Source organism: Ascaphus truei, chromosome 6, assembly GCF_040206685.1.
Source record: "Ascaphus truei isolate aAscTru1 chromosome 6, aAscTru1.hap1, whole genome shotgun sequence".
Taxonomy (NCBI): domain Eukaryota; kingdom Metazoa; phylum Chordata; class Amphibia; order Anura; family Ascaphidae; genus Ascaphus; species Ascaphus truei.
The window spans coordinates 94672362-94684411 of NC_134488.1; the positions used below are offsets into that span (position 1 = coordinate 94672362).

Here is a 12050-nt window from a genome sequence, read left to right on the forward strand (position 1 = left end):
TAGGGCGCGCTTCTTCTTCCCGCCTTTGGAGTTCTTCCGCCTTCTGCGCCTCACGCTGGATCTCACCATACTCCGGCCTCGTCGCCATCTTTTGCTGAGTGAAGGTAAGTCCCCAGGATTTTTTTACAGGATTTAAGCCGTCGTCTTGTCCACCTTGGACTGGCCATCCTCCGTTCCGGGACGGATTTGTTCCACGGGCTGCAGCTGTTACATTGCAATTTTTTAAGGAAACCTGGAGTTGACAGGTCAGGAGCGGATGCAGGTCTGGGTGAACCTGGGCTGTTAAACGGCCGTTTTTTCCACCAACCAGGTTGGGATTCCCGGGAGATAGATAGATGCCAGGCAGTGGAACTATGTATTTTTTAACAACTTGTTAACTTTGGATATGCGCAACCGTGCGCCTGTATAGAGGTATAGGAGCTGTATTTCAGCGCTTTTTTCCTTTTGTCTGAGGGGATCCAGGCCCTCCACTCCACTCCGGCTCCAGCACCTCCGACTCCTCCACTGCTGGTGCCGGGGCATCTCTGAGGCCCAATTTTATTAAGAACTCCGGGCCTTCTGCGGGGTCTTTCATGTGGAATGACCTCCCGTTCCTGGTTACTTGCAACCCGAATGGAAAGGTCCACCTATACCTCACATTTTGCTCCCGGAGGACCTTTGTAAAGGGGAACAGGTTGCGGCGCCTGAGAAGAGTGGCTGGGGATAGGTCTTGGAAGACTAGCATCCTGTTCCCCTCGAAGTCCACAGACGTCAGAGGCCTTGTGTGTCTTAAGATGGCTTCCTTTGTGGTGAAGTAATGCAGCCTAATAATGATGTCTCGGGGCTGTTCATTATGCACTGGACGCGCTCGGAGGGCTCTATGGCATCTATCCAATGCCAGGGCATCTTTATTTAGATCGGGGAGAAGGGTCTCAATCCAGCGGGTGATGTAGTCACTGCAGTCCTCTATCTCCTCTGAGACCCCTCGGATCCGTAGATTATTCCTTCTATCCCGGTTCTCCGTATCTTCCTGCCTCTCCCGCAGCTCGTCTATTTGCTTCTGCAGGTCCCCTGTTTTTTTGTCAGTCTTTTTTATTACTTTTATAGTCTGGTCCACCTTTCTTTCCAGATCATCTGTTCTGGTGCCTAGCTTCCCCACATCCCGTTTAACTTCCTTTATATCCGCTTGTAGGAGTGATTTGAGGTCGTTATATAACCTCTCAAAATCACATCTCCTAACCGGTAATAGTGCTTGGTCTCTGGGGCAATCTTCCTCACCTTCCATTTCATTGTCCGTGTCAGGGTTTGAAGATGGCGCCATTTCTTCTCGGCTCCCGCTTGTGCTGGCGCCGCCAAAGAAGTTCCTCACATCGGCCGGTTTCGTTTTTTTCTGGGACCCCAGTTTCTTTGGTGCCATCCTGGGATGTTAAGAAAGGCTGCCTGTATTGTTTGTTATGAAATACTTTATTTTTTGGGTGTTTTCATGTTGTTTTGTGTTTCGCGCGGCACGGAGCTAGAATCCTATGCTGCCATCTCCGTGTCCGTCGCGCATGCGCCTCCACATTTGCTGTGTTTAAAGCAACAGGCGCAATAAAGCCTTATTTTAATTTCACCTTAAAACAGTCTCCATTGCGTACCTCTTCACATGTCCTCTTACACTCACTTTTAAAGCTTTACACTCTTCTGCCCCTACAGTACTTACATCTCATCCCTAATTTCTCGCTATGCACATCCCGATTCTTGCGTTCTGCTCAAGGATGTCTTCTCTATACCCCCTTTGTATCTAAAGCCCTCTCCCGCCTTAAACCTTTCTCACTGACTGCCCCATACCTCTGGAATGCCCTTCCCCTCGATATCCGACTTGCACCCACTCTATCCACCTTTAAGACCCACCTTAAGACACACTTGCTTAAAGAAGCATATGAGTAGCACCGTAGATATTACTAGACACGATACATAAAGCTTGGCCCCCTGCAGAAGCACATACCAAAATGCCCTCCAACTGTTTCTGTACGTTCCTGCTACATACCAATTAGATTGTAAGCTCCTCGGGGCAGGGACTCATCTTCCTAAATGTTACGTTTTTCTGAAGCACTTATTCCCATGACCTGTTATTTATATCTATTTATTATTTGTTATTTATATGATTACCACGTGTATTACTACTGTGAAGCGCTATTTACATTAATGGCGCTATACAAATAAAGACATACAATACAATACAATACTATAGCAGTTACTAACCTCTAAGGTGATCAAGGGGTTAGTGGGCAGTAATTTTTTATTATAATGTTGCTGCCCATGAAGGACGAGGAAGAAGACGAGGATGGCCTTCATCCTTGCAGAGATAAGTAGAACTTTAATTTACTTTATGCTGGCTGGGTAATTGTGACAGGGTAAATAAAATCCACCCGCTATATGCCTGGCAGACATATGTTTAGTCTGCAGTTCAGCAGTGATGAGGTTAACTTCAGCTGGGAAGCTCATGGCAATTAGTTGAATCCCAGCTGCCTAATCAAGGTGTGTTAAAAACCCCAGGATGTGCAGACATGCAGCCTAGCTGGTCAGGAGACAGGAGTGAAATACTGTAAATTATTGCTATAAGGTCTGTCTTTTTGTATGCTGTCTGAAGCAGGGAAATACCCTGAAACTCTGGAGAGAGAACAGCTTCATTTAAGGTCTGTTTGCAAAGTACATGTTTATGAACTGTTGTTTGCCATGCTGAAGACAAGGAATTTTGTTTTGTCTGCTGAAGAGAAGCTATTTTTGTTTTGTGTGCTGTATATTTTTTAAGGCGAAATCAATAAGCCTTGTCAAGAGACCCCGCGTGTGTAGTTGCATGTACTCTGCAACATATGGTGTCAGAAGTGCCGGGATTTTGAAAGGCTCCTGCAGTTAAAGGGCCACACACACAAACAAGAATGAGAAAAATGGAAAAAAATTTTTAAGAGTTTCTGTGCGAGCAGTCCCGACTACAATCAGAGAGAGATTAAAGACTATTGCAGCAGCAAACCCAGCTCCTAATCCAGCAGCAAGCAGCACAGGATGAGCAGATAGCCAGGCTGCTGACCCAATTCCAGGGGTCTGCCAGTCCAGAACCTGCAAACAAACCCCGGTTCTCCTGAGGAAAATGGCTACGAACGAGGAACCAGAGGCATTTTTACTGACATTTGAAAGGGTTGCCGAAGCTCAGGGCTTGACTGCAGATCGCTGGGCCACTGGTTTGGCCCCGCTCCTCATAGGAGAAGCCCAGGCCTCATATCAGGGCATCCCTGCAGATCAGGCAATGGACTACCGACAAGTAAAAGCCGCCATAGTGGATCGCTTAGGTCTGACCACAGAGATCTACCGGCAGCATTTCCGGAACATGAAGTACACCGCTAAGATGAGACACCGGGACCTCGCTCAGCGGTTATTGGACTTGTGTATGCGCTGGATACAACCCGAGGAGTGCACCAAGGTGGCAATACTTGAGCAGGTGGTGTTGGAACAATTTCTACAGATAATAAACCCTTCCGCACGCTCATGGGTAAAACGTCACGCTGCTGAAACCCTAGCTTTGGCTGTCCGACTTGTGGAGAACTTCCTTGGGGCTGAGGAGCAGGCGAGTGTCCTGGACCCGACGGAACTAACTCCACCGGCACTTGCAGACACCCAAAGAGCGAGGTCGGATCAACGGGAACCTACGGCCTGTCCATACGCAAACGCCAAGTCCAACGGAAGGAGCAGTCGTTCCAGCAAGGGCGGAGTACAAATGCTGGTCCCCGCCGAGACCCTCATCTCCTTCCTTTCCTGATGTTGGCTCGTCGCAAAATGAGAGGAACTTCCGAGGACGTCACCCAAAAGGCCCACCAGATGCCTTGTCTCCAGTATCCGGTCCAGCGGAGCGCTATCCACGGCCCCCTCCTGCGAGGGACCCCTCTCCATGTTCTGCCTACGGAGAACAAGGCCACCGGCAGGTGGACTGTATACTGATGGATTGTTCATTCAGCAGGACTGTCGCCTCGGCCTTCACTGGAGAAAATTACAAGTCCTGGCTACTTCCAGCCCAGGTTGGGGGAAAAAACGTCCAGGCCCTTGTAGATTCGGGCTCTGGGAAAACTCTGGTCCTCCAGGAACTGTTACCGCCTAACGTGTGTTCTTTTGACTCCCCATAAAGCATAGAATGTATACACAGCGATGTAAAACGGTATCCGACAGCCAAAATCCGGCTACAGGTAAAAGGTCAGGAGGCCTACCTCGAAGTAGGAGTCACTCCTTGGGTCCCTGCACCCATTGTGCTCGGCCGGGACTGGCCTTTCTTTTCGTACTTAATGGCTCCAGTCTCTCATGAGGAGCCTTATTCGGTGGCTAAGGAGAACTCTGGCAAACTGTTCCCCTTCTCGGCAGACCTTTTCCCCAGCCGACTCGGAAGCAAAGAAGCTCCGACAAACAGGACTGGTTGCAGAAATCTGGGTCTCAAGGTGACCATTCTAGTAACCAGAAGTCACAAGTGATGGCTGGGGATGGGCAGAGGCAGGGGGAAATGGGCCCTGGAGATTTACCAGACCTATACCTCCCTGACTTTCGCCAGAGGCAAAGGGAAGACCCAGTCCTTGCTAGACAATATGACAAGGTGGTAAAAATTGATGAGCAGATTTTAAATGCACAGGGGGTGATAGTATTCCCCCATTTTGAGTTATCAAATTATATCCTGTATAGGGTGAATAGGCAGACACAAACAGGGGAGGTCACCAAACAGATATTGGTTCCCAAGGCGTTTGTTAAATCTGTGTTCACTCTAGCCCATACTGTCCCTTGGGGTGGTCACCTGGGCAGGGATAAAACATTGGACCGTATTTCGTCCCGATTCTATTGGCCAGGGATGCATAGTGATATTGCTAAATTATGTGCGGCATGTCTGGAGTGCCAGCTAACTAGTCCAAAGGGACAAAAACCAGCCCCTTTAGTTCCTCTACCCTTGGTGTCAGTTCCCTTTGAAAGGATTGGGGTAGACTTGGTAGGACCTCTAGAACCTTCTGCGAAAGGACACAGGTTTATTCTTGTAATAGTGTATTATGCAACAAGATATCCCGAGGCGTTCCCCATGAGAACAGCAACGGCGAATCAAGTAGCCAACAAGTTTTTGGAGCTGTTCTCACGGGTTGGGGTCCCCAGGTTATGTTGACAGACCAAGGTACAAATTTTATGGCTAAACTGATGCAGGATGTCTTAAAATTACGAGAGATCAAGTCTGTTCGGACATCGGTCTACCATCCACAGACTGACAAATTGGTGGAAAGATTTAACCGAACTCTAAAAGGGATGCTGAGGATATTTGTAGATTCAGAGAAGAGAGCCTGGAATGAACTTCTCCCTTTTCTGCTGTTTACAGTGCGGGGAAGTTCCCCAGGCCTCCACGGGATTCTCTCCATTTGAACTGCTGTATGGCCGCCAACCCCGGGGTATCCTAGACCTCCTAAAGGAGTCCTGGGAGGAACAGCGGTCCCCTTCTAAGAATACCCTGCAATATGTACTAGACCTTAGGAAGCGCCTAGATGTGGTCGGCCATTTTGCTAGGGAGAATCTTAGATCAGCCCGGGACAGTCAGGAAAGACATTACAATCAGAATGCTCGCATGAGAGTGTTTCACCCGGGAGACCAGGTGATGTTATTATTACCCAGTTGCGAGAGTAAACTCCTGGCCAAATGGCAGGGCCCATTCGGAGTACTCCGCCGCACGGGTGATTGGATTACAAGATCGCTCAACCAGGGTCCAGGAAGGGTAAACAAATTTACCATGTGAACTTGCTGAAACCCTTGAAGATGCAGCGGTCTCTATTCATCCACCCGGTGGAGGAGGAAACGGACTTGGGTCCTCAGCCCCCACGGGAGAACATCATGGGTGACGATAAAATTCCAATGGGTAAACAGTTGCCCTCTGAACAAAAAGGGGACTTGTTACAGTAGCAATAATTACACAATTCCATGATGTTTTTTCTGATTTACCAGGGCAAACTAACTTAATTTCACATGCGATCGAGACAGCACCTGGGGTAAAAATATGTTCCCGTCCTTATAGGTTGCCTGAAAGTCGTAGGGCCCTGGTAGAGAAGGAGGTACAAGAAATGTTACACTTAGGAGTGATTAAGGAATCATGCAGTGAGTGGTGTAGTCCACTAGTTATGGTCCCTAAACCCGATGGGAAGGTAAGATTTTGTGTGGACCTCCGAAAGGTCAATGCGGTATCCAAGTTTGACGCATATCCGATGCCAAGGGTGGATGAATTAATTGACGCCCTTGGTAACGCGGAATATATATCCACGTTGGACTTGACAAAAGGATACTGGCAAATACCCTTAGAGGAAAAGTCCAAGTGCAAAACAGCTTTTGCCTCTCCCATGGGTTTATACCAGTTTGTGACAATGCCATTTGGACTGCATGGAGCCGCAGCCACATTTCAGAGACTCATGGATAAGGTGCTGAGACCCAATAGAACTTATGCCGCAGCCTACCTAGATGACATTGTCATTTATAGTAAACACTGGCAGGCCCATCTAAATAGGCTGAAAGCGGTCCTCAAATCTCTAAGAGAATCGAGCTCACAGCCAACCCTAAGAAATGTGCCTTGGGTAAGGCGGAAACCAAATTCTTAGGGTATGCAGTGGGAGGTGGAAAAGTAAGGCCACTAGCCAATAAGGTAGTTGCCCTGAAAGAAGTTCCGACCCCCCAAACAAAAATGCAGGTACGCTCTCTGCTGGGTTTAGCAGGATACTACCGGTGGTTCATCCCCAACTACTCGGAAGTGGCAGCCCCTTTAACGGACCTTACACCAAAGTGTGCCCCTACACAAGTGGTATGATTAAGGGAGTGTCAGAGACCCTTTGAGGACATAAAAAGGTATCTATCAGAGGGTCCGTCCTTAGAAGCCCAGACTTTAACAGGTCTTTTGTAGTGCAAACGGATGCATCAGAGATAGGGCTAGGGGCAGTGTTGTCACAACGGTTTGAGGGAGTTGAACACCCTATCCTTTTCCTGAGTAGGAAATTGTTCCAGAGGGAAAAAAATTACTCAGTGATTGAGAAGGAGTGCCTCGCAGTAAAGTGGGCAATCGAGGCTTTAAGGCATTACCTGGCAGGAGTCCATTTTACTCTGGTGACGGACCATGCTCCACTGAAGTGGTTAAATAGTATGAAAGATTCCAATGCTAGGTTAACTAGGTGGTATATGGCCCTCCAACCCTTCTCATTTGAGATTCAGCACAGGCCGGGAAAAGAGAACGCAAATGCTGATTTCTTTTCTAGAGAAGGGGTATATGGTCGGGCTTCAGCCTTGAGTAGCCCCAGCCACACACTAACAGGGGAGGAATGTGACAGGGTAAATAAAAGCCACCAGCTATATGCCTGGCAGACATATGCTTAGTCTGCAGTGCAGCAGTGATGAAGTTAACTTCAGCTGGGAAGCTCATGGCAATTAGTTGAATCCCAGCTGCCTAATCAAGGTGTGTTAAAAACCCCAGGATGTGCACACATGCAGGCTAGCTGGTCAGGAGACAGGAGTGAAATACTGAAGTAGATTACTGCTATAAACTGTCTTTTTGTATGCTGTCTGAAGCAGGGAAATACCCTAAAACTCTGGAGAGAGAACGGCTTGATTTAAGGTCTGTTTGCAAAGTACATGTTTATGAACTGTTGTGTTTGCCATGCTGAAGACAAGGAATTTTGTTTTGTCTGCTGAAGAGAAGCTATTTTTGTTTTGTGTGCTGTATATTTTTTAATGCTAAATAAATAAGCCTTGTCAAGAGACCCCGCGTGTGTATTTGCATGTACTCTGCAACAATAATGTTTCATTTTTAATGGACAAATGCGTTATTATCCAGATATGGATAATGGGAATTTTGCCCATTACTTTACTGTATTTGTTGGGGGGGAGAAGGGAGTTTGGGGTAGAGGGCGTGTGTAGTAGGGTTGTTGTAGTTTGATGTTTATTAGGGGTAGAGGGGGTGGGTCAAGGGAGTAATTGGCCAGGGTGAAGGTTACGCCTCTCGGGTGGGTAGCTGTAGGGGTTAACCTCTTCATTACCATAGCGGTTATCACCGCTATGCAATGAATGGGTTAAATCCTCCCGCAACTTTTCTGCTAGGCTTAACCACACACTCTGGGCCAAGTCCCACATTCAACCACTCTTTCTACCCCCAATAAACCAGGTACTGTGGCTTACTCCCTTCATTGCTGTTCGCTAAGATAATGAAGCTGCTTTAATGTGAATTTTAATAATAGAGTATGGAAGCAGGTGGTCTCCTGAAGCTGAACATTCATTTTAGCATTGGAGACCCCCTGCATCCAGTTACAGGCCCTGGTAGGGGGTGCCTTATCCCCACAATGTTTAAATCACCCGCGTCACTTGACCGGGATATTTAAATGCATAAGGGATGCCGGCACATGATTTTAGGACCTGTAACTCGGGAAGCAGGGGGTCCCCGATGCTGAAATTAATCCGGTTCAGCTCAGGAGACCCCCTGCTACAATACTGTGTTATTAGAATTTACATTAAAACTGCACAATCGCCGGTAAGAACTGTGCACGAAGATGCAGCTCTCTCCGTGCAGCTCTTCCAGGCTGCAGTTTAAACAAACACCTTCAGTGCGATAAGTCTTTGAAAAAAAAAGAATGTAGTGCAATCTTGCATTTTTTAAACGAACTAAAAAAAATTGTGATTTTTCTTATTGAATACCGTTTTTTTATACTGCAGCAAGACAAATCTGCTCTACAATGCACTGAACTTGTCGAAGTTTAGGGAATAAGCCCCATAATGTGTTAAATGTTCTAAAGAAACTGAATGTTTCAAGAAAATAACATATAATTACTTAGGTCAAGTGACCACTAGACACTATAAGACTTTACGTGTTCATCTGAGTTAGTGATCATGTTTAGAAGTAAGTTGATAATATCAGTAGAATGTCTTTATATTTGCTTCTCAAATTTTTTTGGTGATTTTCTACTAGATTAACTTACATTTTTGCAAAGATCACATTGCTCAGGAATACCTGAAAATACTTGGGTGCAACAACTTTATCTGATTAATATGACATTTCATGAACTTCACTAGAATTTTGTATAAAACGCAATATATACAGAGCAATGTGACTTTATGTTTTTTTTGCTTCCATGTTGGAATTTGAAATGTACAATGACCCTTAATGCTGAGCAAATGATTTGCGAACTTTGCCATTTTTGGGAAACAAAATTGGCAAATTTCACCTGATTTGAGAAATTGGGTGAAAAAATTGCATATCTCTACATATCATACTTTATCTCTTATACTAACTGTAGGTTCCTACATCCATATGCAGTGAGAGATGCCCTCCAGGATACAGGAAAGCTCATCAGAAAGGGCAGCCAGTCTGCTGCTTTGACTGTATGTTATGTTCAGGAGAAGAGTTTAGCAATGAAACAGGTAAATAACAGTAAAATGTGTAGTACTTCTTTCTCTCACACCTGCTGTATCTTACACATACAGTATGTCTGTGCTACTAACCTTCTGAATTAATATTTTAGATACATTAATACTGCACAACACAGCATGACGCATCACATTTGTAATGGAGTCATGGAGACATTGACATTAACAATCTACACAACACATTACACCAATGGTTTTCAACCATTTTTGGATAAGGAACCCAGAATTTCTCACTTTGAAATTCTGGGAACTAAAACCCTCGAAAGCCCCCCCCACCAGAGTGGGCAGGGAGAGGAAGTATAGCAGTGACCAGGCGGCTGCTGCTGAGTTTGGGAGCCGATGGGTCTCTGCTGTGTGGGGTGCTGCAGCGCCGCCGGGCCTGAGCAAGATGCGAGAGTTGTTCCAGCTCTCCCCCCCTGGTGGCCGTGAAATCCCTGAGGGGTGCTCGCGGAACCCGGTTGAAAATCCCTGCATTACACATTCAGAAATTCTTCAATGCCTTTAGGCATCATTAACCATGTTGATTTAAGGTTCCCAATGGCAGCAATAGCATGGATTTTCCACACTGGCTAAATTTCACAAACTCAGGTAGTGTTGAGTAGCTCAATAAAACATATGCCTCCAAGCTGACACTCTCATTCCAAGAGAGTTGTGGTGACTTAGGTCATCAAAAGCAAAAAGGCTCAGTGAAGAAGAAACTTCTGCTCTATCACCTGAACATAATCAATGCAAAACACTTACAATTCTTATGTGTTAACCATTGCACACCATTAAATCTACAATCAGCATTCAATTATTCAGCATGACTCTTCTAAAAGACATTAAATCTCAGTTCTAATTAAAAATGACCTTTCTTTAACACCATATCAACATTTAAAACAACATTACCCTGACCATCCCTTACTTGATAAGTTTCCGTGTGACATTAGATGTAGATTGACAATTTCATGAATTCAGTGCTTATAATATATGAAATTTCTCTCCATTTAGATTCAATAACCTGTATGAAATGTCCTGATGGAATGTGGGCAAATGAAAGGCATGATGGCTGCAGGTTTAAATCCCTGGAGTTTCTGTCCTATGAAGATCCAATAGGTGGCACGCTGGCTGCTCTCTCAATCGTGGGTGCTCTCCTCCCTCTGAGCATCCTAGTCATTTTCTTGAAAAACTCTGAAACTCCAATTGTCAAAGCTAATAATCGGGGCCTTAGTTATTTCCTCCTTGTGGCCCTAATTCTTTGCTACCTCTGCTCTTTGTTGTTCATCGGTCATCCTATTAACATAACCTGTATCCTCCGACAAATTACATTTGGGATCAGTTTTGTACTGTGCATTTCATGTGTTTTGGGGAAGACCATCATGGTGGTGATCGCCTTCAACTCCACTCAGCCAAAACGCAACAGACCAATGTGGCTAAATTCTAGAGTGCCAAACATACTGGTACTTGTGTGCACAGCTATTCAAGTGATTATATGTATTAGTTGGATTGCACACTCTCCCCCTTTTCAGAATATTGATAGAATATCTAAGCTAGGAACAATAATTTTCGAGTGCAAGGAGGGAGCACTAGTGGCCTTCTGGTGCATGCTGGGATATATGGGACTTTTAGCCACTTTGAGTTTTGTACTAGCTTATTTAGCAAGAAAGTTACCAGGCAGTTTCAATGAGGCCAAACTAATCACCTTTAGCATGTTGATATTTGGTGTGGTTTGGGTCTCTTTCATCCCTGCTTACCTCAGCACCCGAGGGAAATACATGGTGGCTGTGGAAATATTTGCCATCTTGTCTTCGAGTAGTGGATTATTGGTATGTATATTTATACCAAAGTGTTACATTATCATCCTGAGACCAGAGATGAACAACAAAGAATTCCTTACAGGAAAGAGAACGGCTCCGAAATATAAACTAAAAAGATGATCCATCTCGGTGATTTACATTGTAACATGTAAATTATATTGTTGTTTCATTTTTCTAAACTAATTTATATATGATAAAATGGAGAATGTATAATGGACAGTGATTTTTGTGTATGTCAATAAAGTTACTACAGTAGGTGTATATTTAAAACCACAAAACAACACCATTCCACCTCTAATTGTATTAGTTACTGTAGGTGCACTAGGGAAATTGTGAGTCAACAAGAAAAAAACCCTCAAGGTAGAGAAAAATCCACTAATTGCATGCACACAAAACATGGGTTTCGTAATAATATTTTTTTTACAATAACTTCATATTCATCAATGTCAAAGGAATATCATCCTAAATACATAGTTAACGAACATAACATTAAAATACATCTGTCATGGGTGACCAGTACTTTTAACACCTTTTACCTTCCGGGATCAATTTACTAGGCAGGACATCAATGTTGAATAAAATGGGATGTATTTGGGCAAGCCCCGCAGACACAAAAATGCACAAATACAAGGGAATACATACCAACCGGGGGTCTGGGGGACCGCTGAACATGGAAGCAGGGATCCCAACTGTAGCAGACGCGGATTCCATTGGTGCCGTCGCGTTTTTTAGATGTAAGTGCGGATATATTATTTTTTATGTAATAAGGTGTTGACCATCTTCTGAAACCTGGTTTTATCTGCACCCATCTGCATTGAGGGAGGCCGCTCACCA

The 12050-nt window shown here is 45.1% G+C and overlaps 1 protein-coding gene across 1 annotated transcript; it reads left to right on the forward strand.

Annotated features, from left to right (window-relative positions):
• The first annotated feature begins 8399 nt into the window (after positions 1 to 8399).
• Positions 8400 to 11336, forward strand: LOC142498130 (vomeronasal type-2 receptor 26-like). The gene is made up of 3 exons (XM_075606636.1): positions 8400 to 8414; positions 9291 to 9414; positions 10411 to 11336. The coding sequence occupies exons 1-3, from the start codon at positions 8400 to 8402 to the stop codon at positions 11334 to 11336; spliced, it is 1065 nt and encodes a 354-aa protein (XP_075462751.1).
• Positions 11337 to 12050: the final 714 nt, after the last annotated feature.